The sequence below is a fragment of the Vigna unguiculata genome, chromosome 9 (genome assembly GCF_037176805.1).
Source record: "Vigna unguiculata cultivar grain cowpea cultivar isolate G323 ecotype 2 chromosome 9, ASM3717680v1, whole genome shotgun sequence".
Lineage (NCBI taxonomy): Eukaryota > Viridiplantae > Streptophyta > Magnoliopsida > Fabales > Fabaceae > Vigna > Vigna unguiculata.
This window is the reverse complement of record NC_140800.1, coordinates 8,823,648-8,838,526: the sequence shown is the minus strand read 5'-3', so window position 1 is coordinate 8,838,526 and position 14,879 is coordinate 8,823,648. Positions and strand designations below refer to the sequence as shown.

The window sequence follows — 14,879 nt, the reverse complement described above, 5'->3', positions numbered from 1 at the left end:
ACTTTGTTATCCTAGTTTACTTTGTGTGAGTTAGGGGTGGAGAATGACATGGAATCAAATTCAGCGAAATACAATGGAATGGGATTGAATTGAATAAAAATGGCATGCCATTGTTTGAATATTTTATAATGGAATGCAACAAATTTCTCATTCTATTGTTCAGAAAGATTACTCATTGAATGAGTTATAACTTTTTAATTCTCGCTTTCCAATGGTATAGAAAATTACCCCAGCACTAGCATTTCCTCTGTTTCTCAACATTGTTGCCATGACCAACTGGTGACAAAAAATTGTAAATATCTATAAAATTTGGTTTAAAAACACTAAATTCCAGTTGAACTTTATAGAAGCAATTCAGTTTTTTTTTTTCTATAATTAAATGTAGGTTCCGTGTTTTGGTGTCCATATATCATGATTTGTCGGGGCTTGCTTCCATTCAATGATCACATGTACTTGGGAAAACAATATACTAATACCAGCACCCTATCATTCATTGGTTTACACTGATATGCTGTCATGCATACATTTTGAGAAATAATTTAGAGGCTTGAGCTAATGTAAAATGAACATATTCTTCATGGGATCCACAACTCATGCAAATCCTAAACAGTTACACCATAATTTGTCTTTCATGGGATTCTGAATGTAATTATGCTGGAAAAACCAGCAATAAGAAAATGTGTGACCCTTTAAGATGTGAGTATTCATATTCATCTATCAAATCAAACACGTTACAAAACGCAAGGAAACAAACAGCAGCCTTTGTATTATTCACAAGTAATATATTACCAATACATATACAAGGTTATGGAATAAAAGGAAGACAGATTTTAACAGCATAAAGAAAGACATAAAAATAAAATGGTGAATCAATCTTCAGCTTCTAGCTTTTGCACATAGCTGAGCTGAGGTTTCTCTGTTGAAAACCTTTATGCCTTCAGAAGTTGCTCGACTTGGTTCGAGTAACATGAATGATGAATTTCTAAAAAGCATGAAAGATGGTTTAAATAACTTGTAGTTCCTTCTCTTTTGTGAAGCATAAAAGAAGAAAAGCCTTGGCCAAATTTATTACAACGATATGCTACCTTATGTTACTCAAGGTAGTTCTTCAAAATTCTTGGACACCACATAACCACAATTGTCTTCCTCTGCCGGGAAATCAATCTTCAAAAAAATGTTGTCTTCATGATCACCCCTCAACCCCATCTTGCAGCATTTATAAAACATGCAGCTCACAATTGTGTCAATGATGATGAAAAGTGAGTACAAGTAAGCAATGAAAATGCCCTCTAGAACCATAAAAGGCCATGATGACATTCCATAACTGTGATAGGTTCTTACAATCCTGAACTGGAACAAGGCCTCAATGGCTGCAAGGCCTACATTGGCAGGAAGTGCCAGGAACAAAGCCATTGATGTCTTTCCCCTTAGCATAACACAGGCCTTCAGAATTGCCATGAACCCCTTATGTTTCTCCATGCCAGATACAGTGAGTGCCATGTTGCAGATCACTAATGCATTGGCAAGGATCACAGAAAAGAGAACTGCAGCTGCAACTGACATCAAACCTGTGCTGCTTGGTGAAGAGTATCCAAATCCTTCAGCAAAGGTGAAGGCCAGAAACAGGAGGAAAAAGCAAGATGCATTTGCCGAGAGAATAAAGAAAGAATTGTAGATATAGGTGAGGAGGAGAGGCTTGTAATGGTATAGAGTGGAAGTGAAGGAAGGTGGAAAACTCGGTTTGTGTTGATTCAGAGCTTGAATAACTGATGCTTTTGCAATGAGGAGAAATGTGAGAGTGAAAGGAAGGGTGAAGATTGAAGAAGTGATTGTTTGAGAAACCTTAAGGTTGAGAATGGCAAACAACTTTGATGAGGAAGGAAAACCAGCAGCATCAAAGAGAGACTTTAGGTGAGTGTGTATTTGAGGCAAAAGGGATGAAGAAGCTGGAACAAAAGCCTGTGACAGGAGTATTGATGCTGAGAAAGGAAGTGCTAGAAAAGCCACAGTTGATGAGAAAAAATGGTAGTTTTGAAGAAAACTGTGAATTGATCTTCTCAGAATTTTGCATGAAACCTCCATTGGAATGATTGATCTTTTCCTTGCTCCTAGGAGAGAAAGAGAGAGAAGGTGACTCAATTCTCACCAAAAGGGATGGTGTTTGTTTCTTTTCTTCCAAGTTTTTTCTTTTGATTCTGCTCTTGATTTTTGGAAGGGTTGGTTGGAGAGTTTAAAAGGTTGGTGTTTTTAAGGAACAGATAGGCCAACAAAAGATAAACTAACTCCTACCAAGGTGGAGTTGTTCAGAAATCTGAGACTTTGTTATTGGTTTCTGCAGAAGATTTATATTTTTGAGTCTTCTCTGTTCAAAAGCCCCACCAAAAGTTTGATTAGAGGGCAAAGCAGAGCACCATATCCATGGCGTCAGTGAGTTGATATATTAGCATTTAGCAATAAGTGATTTGGTATGACAGCCTTTAAGTCTTTGTCTTGATTATGAAATGTCTCCTTACTTCAATTCCACATAATTCAGTCGCTACCTTATTATTGATGCCTAGAATACTTTTTTGCAACTCTAAGTAATATATTTAAATCATATACCAAATTGAATCATTCAATTTTGCCCCCCTTATCTTCTAATTCAAGTGTGATTTTTAAATTTTTTTAGTACAACTCAAAAGGCTTGATTGCAAAAATAAAGACAAATAGTATATGCGTTTTGCAAACTTAATACTTGAGTGCAAATATTAAAGAAATTATTCAACAGTTATTATGCAGTGACATTTTACACTATTAATTAATAAAAATCATTATTAATATAACTTTTTAGACAATTGTATAAAAAGTTAATTACTTTTTATAATAATTTATAATTGATTTATATTATAAAACTATTTTTCGAAATATAGTAGGATTGAGTAATGATAAATCTTTTAATACGTTAGAAAAAAAATTATGTATGGAATAATTTTCGTGAAATTTGTTTTTTCATAATAATTATTTTTCTAGCTACGTGTATAATATAATTTGATCATAAATTTATTTGGGTTGATTTTTTTAAAATAAAATATTTATGTAATGACTGTGATATTTAATATTAATTTATTTTGGTATTATAAAACTATTTTACATCTATTCTCTTAAACAATGAGATATTATTTGACTTTTCATATTATAAACTATAAAGCACTAATATTGCAATCCTCTTGAGCACTTTTCTTCCACGTGGTATAAGAAGTGAACGTGAATTGCAAGATATAATAACAAATATGAAAATAGCAAATACGACAGAAGCAAGAAAAGGTAACAAAAATGGTGTAACTTCTACTCCCATCAACAATTATTATTAGAAATAAAAAAAAAATCTAATAACACATAAAATCATGACCGTCAATTACATGAAACAACATTATGGACCGATGTGATGTGATTGATGGAAGAAGTTGAACTCTATGGGTAACCAATGAGGAAAAAGCGTAACCAATGAGGAAAAAGCATGGTGATGAATTGTTGATTTCTGGTGCAAGTATCATTCAGTTGGTGAACTATGTAGTAATGTAGTTTGACTTGGGTAGTTAGAGGGTTTTCCATTTGGGATAAGACCTTATCATAATATGGTTTCAATTGATTTGGTAGGGTACAATAATAATAATAAATAATAATAAAATTGTGTAATTAAACAAGTTTTATTAGTATTTTTATTTTGGTGTTCTACCACCTTATTCCCTTGGGGATAGGTGACAACAAATTTGGTGACATTCTAACTAAAATTTAATTGTAATTAGGTGATCGAAGACAATGACCATTATGGAAGGTTTAGTTATCAAGAATTCTCTTTTTCTTTTTCCCCTTCTTCATGCCGTAGAAGAGAGAAAACGTAAGAAGACAAAAAAAAAATAATTGGAGAATTATAAAAAAATTAAAAAAAAAAATTGTGTACATACATACATATATAAGTGTCGGTTCATTTTCTTAATTATAATATGGTTGAAATTAATTCAATCAAATCTTATTTTAAATATAACTTAATGAGTTTTCATAGTGGTTACATATAATTGATGTAGCCAATATTTAATATTTATTGTGTATATATACATATATTACACAACTTCAACGTCATTTTTTCTTCTAATTTTTAATCAAAATTTTAATCCTAACTTTCGAAGATTCTAACGGAATTTGATGTTGTGGTACAAATAATGGAATAACTTTTTGAATAAATAAAGTGGGGATTACCTAACACGTAAGGGTACATCTTTCGGCATTACAAATTAAAACGTCGATAACTTTCTTCTTGTTTATGTCATTTTGGCATTCATTTCAATGGACTTAGTGTATTTATGTTTTTTCTTTTCTTGTTACGGATATTCTCTTTTAAAAAGATATTATAGTTCAATATGGGACTAGTATGTTTATGTATGGGCTAGGAATAAAACAAAAATATTATCCATCATATTTTAAGTACTCTGACGATGTAATTAATATTTATATATTTTTTTTATTTTTGAAAATCGAAGAAATTAGGTATTGTGTGATAAATGTTATTATAATGTATAGGATTAAAATCTATGAAAAACAACAGTGGATTATTTAATTTTCTCCTCAGTGCATTGTGTATTATTAAATGTTATGACTATGTGAAGCATGAGAACAGTGTCTATATGAATTTCTAAACACTCAAATTTCGAATAGATAATAAGAATTTATCCAATGTCTTCAATTCAAATTACAGTTAATAGTTTAATTCAAGAAAAGTAATGGCATATAATCCTAAATTCAATTCATTATATATGTAATTGAAACAGTTTCACCAAACAACATCAATTACACTTTAAGAACATAAAAAAAAAAAAAAAAAATCTCAACCAACAAACCAAGAAACAAATTAACCAAGAAGCAAATTAGAAAATTAACCAAAAAACATAAATATCTTACCAATTATTCGCTTTTTTTAAGTGTTTTAGTTCTTCATTTTTTTAATTTCTTAAAAAATTTTATTTAGAAAAGCATTTAAATTCTATTTTAATTATATTAAAATATCTTAAACACCGAATTTGTGACTCAATTATATGGTGTTTTCTTCTTTACTTATGAATAAAGTTTATGTTTTTATAATTATAGAAAATTAAACTTGTATAATTTAATTTAGTTTTAGAAATTGATTATGTTATGAGAATGCATTTTGTTAATATATATATATATATATATATATATATATAAGAAATTTAACCAATTTAAATTGATATTTATGATATTCATACCTTAAACAAAATAACCCATAACATTTAGTTATTGAATTTAAAAAATTTGCATCAAATATAACAAATTCTCATCGAGGCAGAATCTCAAAAACGTCAGTAGACGGATATTTCTTTTCAACTGCACAATAAAACTTTTGTATTTAACTGAAGTATATTTGGTACAAAAAGACTTTTGTATTTAACTTCCAATTGTTCTGAAGAATAAATAAATAAATAGAATATAAGAGCATATAATTTGAATTTTTCCATAAAATATTTCATTATTTATTTCTTAACCTATGCCTTGAAAAAACTAGCTAAGCCTAAATTATATAGGTTTGTAAATCTATACAAGACCGAAATACCACTAGTAAACTAAGGTAATTTAAAAGACAGTAAAACCCCCCTTTAGTTTGTTACGTCAGTATTCCGCCAGCATAATAACCCAACCATTAGCAAGAACTAGATGACCGACAAAAGAATGCGTTGTAGAGGATTGATTAACTATATATACTAGAAAAACTGGGTTCAGCCCTATGTTACACAAAAATGACCTCATTAACAGTTATTTACGAGGCCGAAGAATATTGAGTGACTTGTAAATGAATTTGCAATGAACAAATGTTCATTTACAATTAACAAATATTCAATCGCAATAATAATGGTAGCCCTTCAAACCTTGTCTTACTGAATTCTGCAGCCTTGTTCTTCTTGTCGGAGAAATATCAGGCCCCGTCTAATCCTCTACAAAGAAAAGGATCAAGAAATATTTTTTATAACTACATTCAGAAACATAGAATGAAGCTGCAGAATAAATAAAATCCATCATAAGATCAAATTCAACCACCCCCTCAGATTTATTCCTGTATGTTAAAAAAGTATAATACCTCCGTGGTATCTCTGATGCGTAGGAGATCCAATCTCTCCGCAGGCCTCCTATTGGAGAGGGTACAAAGCTGCAATCAGAGCCTACATTAGTGTACAAAACAATAAAAATAGTGAAAAGGTGATGTTTTCACCGACAAAGAAAAAACAGTTACCCAAAAACTAAAGCGCTCAGGGTCTTTTAATGAGGGCATCATTACTTCAAAACTGGAGAGTCTCTCAAGTTTTCTTTGATCTGTATCATATTTCAGTAGTTTAGTATTGCAACAGTTCATTGTCATTTGTAAAAGTGCAAAAAGGAAAAATAAGGTCACTCCCACTCAATAAAATTAGCATAACAAAAACTATAGCATCACCAGAAAAAAAAAAAAAAAATTCTGTGACGGTGCAGGAAATAATGGCTCAGCTTCTGGCCCCACCCCAAATTTTGTCAAAAGGAAAGGATGATGACCAGTATATCTTGGTTTTAACTAATATAACCAAAGTACAAAGAAGTCCTGTGTAAACATCATATAGTTTAGGAAATACCATGTCTTGCTACTTCTTTAGCTCTTGCTATCCATGATCGAGCAGTTTCAGCTGCAGTACATGTCAATTCCAGTAACTGGGACCACATAAGAAGTTATTACTTAGAATGGTGGATCCATTTGTTGCATTACAATGCATTCAATATAGAGTCATCAAAATTATGGTTAAGCCTTAACATTAAAAAATAAAGCATCAAGAAATATAAATTTTGTGGGAAAATCAAAGATCTCTTAATTCAAACCAATATGGCTAGTTTGCACGATCTTAAGTTCAAACACCATTTCCTCCATTGTATACCCAAAAAACAAATAGATCTATCATTCGAATTATTTCACAATTTGATCAGAACAGAAAGAAAACTACTTTGTTGCAGCAAAGCCAAAGTCAATCAAATTACAAATAATTCATTAATTAAATTAAATTTATAAACTCAAGAATGAAATTTTACATTTCATCCACAATAACTTGTGGCACCATTCTTTACTGAACTGTTAAATTTACCAGTATATTAACAGGAGTATTATCCACCACTCTACCTATGAAGCCTGTTCACTTCAAGCTTTACACACATATGCTTATAGTCCAATAATCTAGCATGCTATCAACATAACAGTGAGCTTATAAACACATTTATACCAAAATTTAAGTGAACTTACATTCTCTCTCTCACTAGTTCCTTCTGGTGGCAAAATATCCTGTATCCACTCGACCTCTGCAACCCGATACCTGCATAAAACATTAAGGAATAAGGCCATGTTTCCATGAAAGAGAAACAGTCATATCAACAGCGAGAATTTGTGAATCATAACACCCAGAGACAACTCACCCATCTTGATCCCATGATCGGATGATTCGAAATCTCCTACGACTTTCAATCTGCATGTAGCAATACTTTATTCACTTTTGAATATTTACAAATAAAATTAAAAAAAAAAAAAAAACAAGTCTATTGTAATAGAATCAAGGTTGGGATAGAAAATTCTTAGGAGCCTCCAGTATGCTAGGACAACTAACACCAGTCCAGCAGTGACAAAATAAAATGAGAAACGACTACTACTGACTGTTAGAGTGAATTACAACTAGTCAATTAACCACAATATACTCGAGTCCTTCTGGCAAGCATGTATAAACAAGAACAGTTGTAGATTTCACTAAATTGCTTTCAGTCTTTGTCAAAATTCTTTCAAAATTTTACAAGGTGAGAACAGTGTAGACAGTCAGAAGTATCACGACAAAATCAAGATTTTTTGCTTTGTAATCAATAGTTAATAATTTTACAATCAACAAAATCATTCCAACTCTTAGAATTTGGACTCAAAATCTAACTCAACCGACAAAAGACTTGTAAGTTAGACTACCCAAGCCTTATACGCTCTATTTCTTTCATGTATTGAGTCAATGTGAGACTAAATGACTACCCTTGAGGCTACAATTAATACTGCCCCAAAAGAGTCCACAACTACAGCAAGCAAGGGATTACAATAATTACGGCAGCTTGTGAGATATAGGCTGAAGTATAAAAAATACATTTAGAAATCAGTTAAATTTTCACCTCTATATAAAAACGACCATCTGGAAGTGGTTCACACCTACAGCATCATAAAAAATATTATTTCAAGCAAGTGACATACATGAGAATGGAATTCATAAGAGGAAGGGGATATGCATTTGAGATTTTTTTATTTTCACATAAAAACAATGCCAAGCACCTACTCGGTGATTTCCACTTCACAGGCAAACTCAGCTAAAGAACCTGATGAAGAATCAAGTATAGCCTACAAGATCAAAAGAAAAGTCACACAGTAACAGACAGAAATGGCCAGTGCTGTATAGAAAAAAAGGGACTAGTGAATAATTTACCATTCCCATCCGATGATTGCCTTCCATTATTCTTCTTACCTGTTTTATTTAAAAATATATGATAAATAAATCAGAGATATGATGACATTCAGAGTTTCATACTATCTGATACTAGTAGTATAGCACAATCTATAATTAAGTTGATGGATTAAATATGCCAAATAAATCCCAGATTAGTATTCACTAACAGCTTCGGTGAAAATTTGAAAATGATAAATATAGCTCACAGACAACATATAACCAGTTATCAGTCCATTCACTGCCCTCCAAGTGTTGCAATCTTGCACTGATGTTCGTACAAGAGTAGAAGGATAATATATTAAGAGCACAATTTGTCCACTACTGTACACTTATTAAAGTGTAAATTACACTTTATCCCCTAATAGTTTTACAGGTTCAACTTACCCTCCAATACTATTTGCACAACTGAACTCCTCAAAGATTTGGGTTAAAGTGAAAATTGTTATATTCACAATTAAAACCATGGTTAACAGGCCTAAACTAATAGGTAAATAAAGCAAAGATAAGAGAATTTGATTTTCAATTTAAAAAAAAAGGTATATGAAGTAGAGAAAGTGTGAAATTACTAAATATTAGTGTTATTTACCCTTATTTTAACTAGTGCAGAAAGCCCTATGTAACTATGTTCCAACTTTTTTAAATGCTTCACAGTAGTCAATCCACAAAACAATATTTGTAATTCATTATAAGAAACTGTTCATGAAAACTTCTTGTATACAAATAAGAATATTTTCAGTATTTTCAAAGAAAAATGTTAATTTTCTTCATACATTTTGTCAAGAGCAACAGTTTTTCAAATTTGATATCTAACAATAAAAGAAAATAAAAGAAAAAAAGAACGTCCCATTGAAAATGTCCACCAGCATCCACCTAGCATAGCTAAACACCATTAAACATTTCAATAAACTGATAACACTACTAAACACTTGGGAGGCATATTTAACTACTACTGCCCCAAATACAAATTGGTAAATTGCATACAATCAGGTTGGGTATGAATGAACTAAACTTGATCATTAGATGTTAGATTATATAAGTTCATATCCCTAGCCCATACCCATTTTGGGTAAAACAAATCTACTAATTCTTTGATTTCTGTTAGTTAGATAAGAGTTGACCTAAAAAATAGATTCTAGAGTGTGAAAAGGGCATCGTGAACAATTCCAATGATAGGGTTCATTGACATTCCTAGTACAGTAAATGCTATCATGCATACAATTGTACTCGATTTAATGAAATTGTTTGATAATAAAGGGGGCCTTCTATGGTTTTGCAAATGAGTTATTTATTGGTTTTGTCTTGCATTCATTTACTTGTAACTACTTCTGAGGCAAAGTTAGCCACCCCCAGACATTTTAAAAACCTCAAGACCTTATTCCACAAGTACAGTGAGATAACTGTATTCCCACATTAATCTACTCTTAACCACTTGGAAGACAGTTAATTACAATTAGATAAATCAGTAACCTCATGACACTATTAACCACTTTTAGACATTTAACAATTAGTTCCATAATTAGTCAAGCACATTTCGATAATTTTATACAAAAGCAGAGTAACCATTTTAAGGAAAAGTAGTTACCATATTTACACTTGTAGATAAAACCATGCGTGATAGGTGGACACAGGTAGGAGAATTCCAAAGAGTGAGTTGATCAATACTCAAGAAAAATAACTAGTATATGCTTTTTGAATATTTATAATAAAGCAAAGAGTTTAATTGGTATTTCCTCCCTCCCAAGTCCCAACTACTAACGAACATTAGGCAGATCCACCTGAAAAGACCCTACTGTTTCTTAATGACAAACCACAGGAAAACTAATCACCAACTAGCACATTCAAGATATATTATATTTCAATATTTTCTAGTAACTATCAACATCCGTTACCAACTCACCATGAGTCTATATCGAGGTTCAAATATATTGAGCGGAAACCTTTGACATGGTATGACAACATCCATGACAAAAAGGGGAAGTAAATCAACACCAGCGTTGATTAATCCATCCTGCTCTTGCTTCCTTTCAGCATATTCCTCAGGAAAGTTCTTTTGTATGATGTTTTTCAGTGTCACACTGAAACAATTGACAAGATATATTGGAAAAGAGTAAGTGAAATCTGTTAGAATTTTTATTTGACCAAAATATCGGAAGATTAAACTGACTAACACATACTAATAAGCCCAGAAGAATGCATGTTATAGGTACCAAAGACCTTCACTAATAACCAGAATGGTGTTCAAATCACGCATTTTTTTTTGTCCTATAAAGTTGGGGGCAAACATTGTCTCAATTTCATTAAGTAACTTCCTACTGCCATGTGTTTGGCTGGCTTTCAACCTATTATAGTTATAACAGTGACTAAAAATCCCACTATAAACTACAAGAAAAATAAAGTAACCCAAAGCTTTCATGTAGTTTCCATATAATATTAGGGCATTGTAGAGACTATAGACAACTCACCTGATGGAACATGTTCTGGGACTAATAAACAGAACTGTCCTGCACAATGGGCATCTGTTTCCTAACACATCAGGACAAGAATCAACACAGCATAGAATATATCGATCACTGTAGAAAATATAATCAACAGAAGATATCACTAACCACGATCCATTGACTGAAATAGACATGAACGACAGAAAGAATGTCCACAAGGGGTTGTGACAGGTTCGTACAGTAACTTCAAGCAGAGAGTGCAATCAAAATCATCATTACGCTCAGGTTGTCCATGTGTACTCATCCCTGTTGAACTAGATGAAACTCTTTCTAAATGTTGAAGAGAATCCCGAAGAGAATTGCTACATGATATTGAAAGAAATGCAAAATAAAAAAATTAGTGACTGATGATATAGTACGATAAATGACTATTGCAAAAGCTCTATATTTAGATATTCCATCTAAATTTAGAAAACAGGTTTACACAATAGAAATACACACACACAAACACACATATATAAAAGAAGGCAAGACTTGCAAATGTATAATACCTAAAAGGATCAACTTGAAGGCCTGAAAGAATAACATCCCGGGCCTTTTCGTATTTCTCTAACTGTGAATTTAATACAATATCAAATAATGTTACATCAAAATGAACATCATAACATAACATAAAAGTAGGGAAGAGAGAGATATGTTAGAACTTGAGAAAACGATATGCAATTGACCATGGGCAAACACACAAATTGACATACCTTAGTGTTTTATATAGAAACTTAAAAATCCTAAAGCACATACACATTAGAAGTCACTTATGATATCTGGATTTATACAAACTATGTCAGTTCCATTTCCACACCTCCAAAGTTTAAACTCAGATCAATGAAGCATAATAATAACGACTCTAATTAAAGTCGTCCATATAAACCATAAAAAACCTAGAACTTAACAAAAGTACATTGATAAATGTATAAAACGTAAAGAGGCATCTTTAGAATCAAAATAGCCCAGTTTATTTGGTTTATTTGAAGAAAAACCCAAATAATTTGAATTACTTTCTTTCTGGTAGGTTTCTGAAATAACTAACTGCATACTGTAAAGGTTCCTTCTATTTCAAAGAATTTCCCAGAATCACAGGCTATAAGTTATAACCAAAAACATTTGGGAATGTCCCTTGTTCATTTTATTCACCATAACATTAGCATGTCCATCTTTACACTTGCCCTTCACTTGAGTTCCCCATGAAGTAAGTACAGTCAAAAGGTGGGAGAACACTCCTGAACCCTAATATGAGTTAAAACACCAACGCATAGGAAGGAAATAACAATTACAGGATAACATACTTCATTTAAAACATCAGGGGCTACCCCAACAAATTCAAAAGAGACATTAAATGGTAACGTAGCATGAGAGCCTTACCAGGAGAAGAGCATTAGCCTTTAAAAGATATGATTTTGCTGCATTACTTTGGAGTTCAACAAGCTTCTCAGCATCCTTCAAAGCCAACTGGAAATGGTTGTCACGAATCAACTTCATATGAGCATATTAATTTAGAAATACTATCATATATCCACTCGATAAACATTATGCAAAATAGACATACTTCAGCAAGTGTGGTGGGTTCAAGCCCACTCAATGGCCTACATTCTGACGATGATGGTGTTCTGCGCATGAAATATTGGCTAATCCTGATTGAAAAATATCATGATTGCCATGAGACCACTGAACTATATATGGAACTGAAGCAAAATTATTTGGATGATCAAGCAATCACGTTTGTAAATGAGCAATTCAAAAGAAAATTGTTACACTGTGCTTAACCTAATATAAGCTGCACTTCGATTGCTGAGGATGATTGGATCACCTGATTTGATGTTATTGGCTCTTGAGTAAAAATTGATTGCCTGAAATAATGACGAAGGCAACATTGTAAAGACATTGTATAAGCATCAAATTTCATTGAGTGTGGAATACTTCCACAACATCCCTTATTATGTTCTGCAATAAGGCTAGTAATGCATGAGAATTGCATCTTTGTCCAAATTTGAGTAGACTTTTTCAGAAATAAAGCATCTATAAAGTGGGAAAACTTAAAGAACGGCAAAAAGAGGAACAGACTTAAGCATGACACTTAATGTTTCTCAAGCAAAGCATGAAGAAAAAGCCGTGAATTGACTGATTGTCATGATAATGGACTAATTATATTATATTATGCAGGGCTTGTTGCCAACACCAATTCAATTAACTTCCATCTAAGAAACCAGCATACATGAGAATCAAACTCCAGAAAAGTGCTTACTGAAACCATGTAATATGTGCAGTCGAGAGAATATCAATGAAACCCCCCACCCAACTCACCCTAAAAAAAGTGTATATATTAGCAAACGAACCTCTTCCATTCTGTTCTCTCGAAACGCAGCATTGCCATTCTGCACAAGCTCGTACACGTAATGTAGTGTGTCCCATGACAAATCTTCTGATTTATTTTCCTGCAACCCAACCAAAGTTCAGAGTTCACAATCAAACTTAAAAGAGTGGAGCTACCAAATGCTCAAATGAGCCTATGGCCCTAGTTAGATGAATTTCTCCAAAAGAATTCACAGAAGAGATAAAACAATAAAAATGAACTAAGTTTCGCTTATGAGTTAAAATCAACTTATGGACTCCGAATTCTCCAATTTAACTTCCTTCAAAAAATAACAGAAATTATAGGTCGATTTCCTCTTAGTTCTTATTTTCTACTCCTACAAGTGCTCAATCAAAACAGGCCAATATCAAACAAAGAAGACAAAAAATCTCATTTGATTATCAAAAAGTTATATTCAAAACACTGTGATTGCCACACACCAAGAGTGCAAGGAAGGAACCGATGTCTTTGAAAACAGAAAATTAAGTACGTTAATAAAACCGAATGAGATACATAAACGGTGTTAAAAGAATAAAAACGGAAACAGATTTTGAGTGTCTTTTCCTGTCCTCGGATTCACCACCTGAGAGTTAAGAGTTAAAGGGAAAAAAGTAAATTGAGGAAACAAGAGGACTTGTCTTTTGGCATGTCCTTGGGAGCAAGTGGACACGAAAAGAGGAAAGAGGCAAACGAAAGAAACAAGTCGGAAGAAAAAAAGCTGTGCACAGCTACACAGTGAAGTAAAAACAAGCGAGCAAAATAAAAAGAAAAATCACCAATCCTCCACTCGAGTTCAATCGAATTCCTAAAATCAGGAACACTAAAAGGAAAAGACAGGCACAGACGGACGCAGACATTGATGAAAGGACATTCGTAAAACGTGACCTAAAAGTGAAAAGAGCGAAGAGGAGAAGTGATCGCGGAGAAGCAATGCGCGTGTGAGAGAGAGGAAGAGGAACTGACCAAAACGTAGTCGTCGACGTCGCGGAGGGTTTGGTCGAGGGAAGAGGGAGAAGGGGAAAGAGACGAAGCCATTGAGAGAGCGTTAGAGAAGAGAGAGTGAGAAATGGAAAAGTGATGTTATGTTTATGTGTTATGTAATGGTATGATGATGATGATGGTGGTTAGGGGCATCGTGTTCGAGCGTGGCTCCTTCGTTGCATACACGGACCAAAATCCACTACGTCTACTAGTGTTGGTGGGAAGCGAAGGGCAATTGAAAGTTGAAAATGAGAGAAGAGAAGCAATGGGATAGGGTGGTTGGTTTGGTTTGTGTTTTTTCAACACTGCTTTGGCATTCAAAATTAAAGTTATACGTGGAAATATATATACCCCGTGTCATGTGTGGAGATTGGGGGTGTGTTGGGACCTTGTGTCTGGACCTCAATTTTTATGCATAGTTTCTATCACTTTGACCCACGCCTCTAGTCTACTCTACTCTTTAATACTATATTTTTTTCACCAATGTTTGGATCACAAAAATAAAAATTCAGATTTAAT

At 32.9% G+C, this 14,879-nt stretch overlaps 2 protein-coding genes across 2 annotated transcripts; both read right to left on the bottom strand.

Moving 5' to 3' along the window:
• Nucleotides 1-745: 745 nt before the first annotated feature.
• On the bottom strand, nt 746-2,443 carry LOC114162219 (uncharacterized). The gene has a single exon (XM_028046035.2). The coding sequence runs from the start codon at nt 2,080-2,082 to the stop codon at nt 1,096-1,098; it is 987 nt and encodes a 328-aa protein (XP_027901836.1). The 5' UTR covers nt 2,083-2,443; the 3' UTR covers nt 746-1,095.
• A 3,264-nt stretch (nt 2,444-5,707) lies between these two features.
• LOC114196034 (zinc finger (C3HC4-type RING finger) family protein) lies at nt 5,708-14,673 on the bottom strand. Its single transcript, XM_028086526.2, has 18 exons — nt 14,343-14,673; nt 13,363-13,461; nt 12,794-12,876; nt 12,576-12,660; nt 12,392-12,478; nt 11,524-11,585; nt 11,141-11,334; nt 10,997-11,057; nt 10,432-10,609; nt 8,514-8,552; nt 8,367-8,428; nt 8,206-8,242; nt 7,480-7,529; nt 7,310-7,379; nt 6,654-6,729; nt 6,281-6,360; nt 6,128-6,196; nt 5,708-5,984 (listed from the first exon to the last, which is right to left on the bottom strand). Exons 1-18 carry the CDS (start codon nt 14,412-14,414, stop codon nt 5,925-5,927), a joined length of 1,464 nt encoding a protein of 487 aa, XP_027942327.1. The 5' UTR covers nt 14,415-14,673; the 3' UTR covers nt 5,708-5,924.
• Between the last annotated feature and the right edge of the window lie 206 nt (nt 14,674-14,879).

Excerpts from the sequence above, each read along its gene's own strand:
- LOC114162219 (XM_028046035.2), bottom strand. The coding sequence starts at position 2,082 with ATGGAGGTTTCATGCAAAATTCTGAGAAGATCAATTCACAGTTTTCTT.
- LOC114196034 (XM_028086526.2), bottom strand. The coding sequence starts at position 14,414 with ATGGCTTCGTCTCTTTCCCCTTCTCCCTCTTCCCTCGACCAAACCCTC. Across the intron at positions 7,530-8,205 it reads ATGGTCGTTTTTATATAGAG|ATTGAAAGTCGTAGGAGATT; the intron begins GTGAAAATTTAA and ends TGCTACATGCAG. Across the intron at positions 6,730-7,309 it reads GAACTAGTGAGAGAGAGAAT|TTACTGGAATTGACATGTAC; the intron begins GTAAGTTCACTT and ends ATGTGGTCCCAG.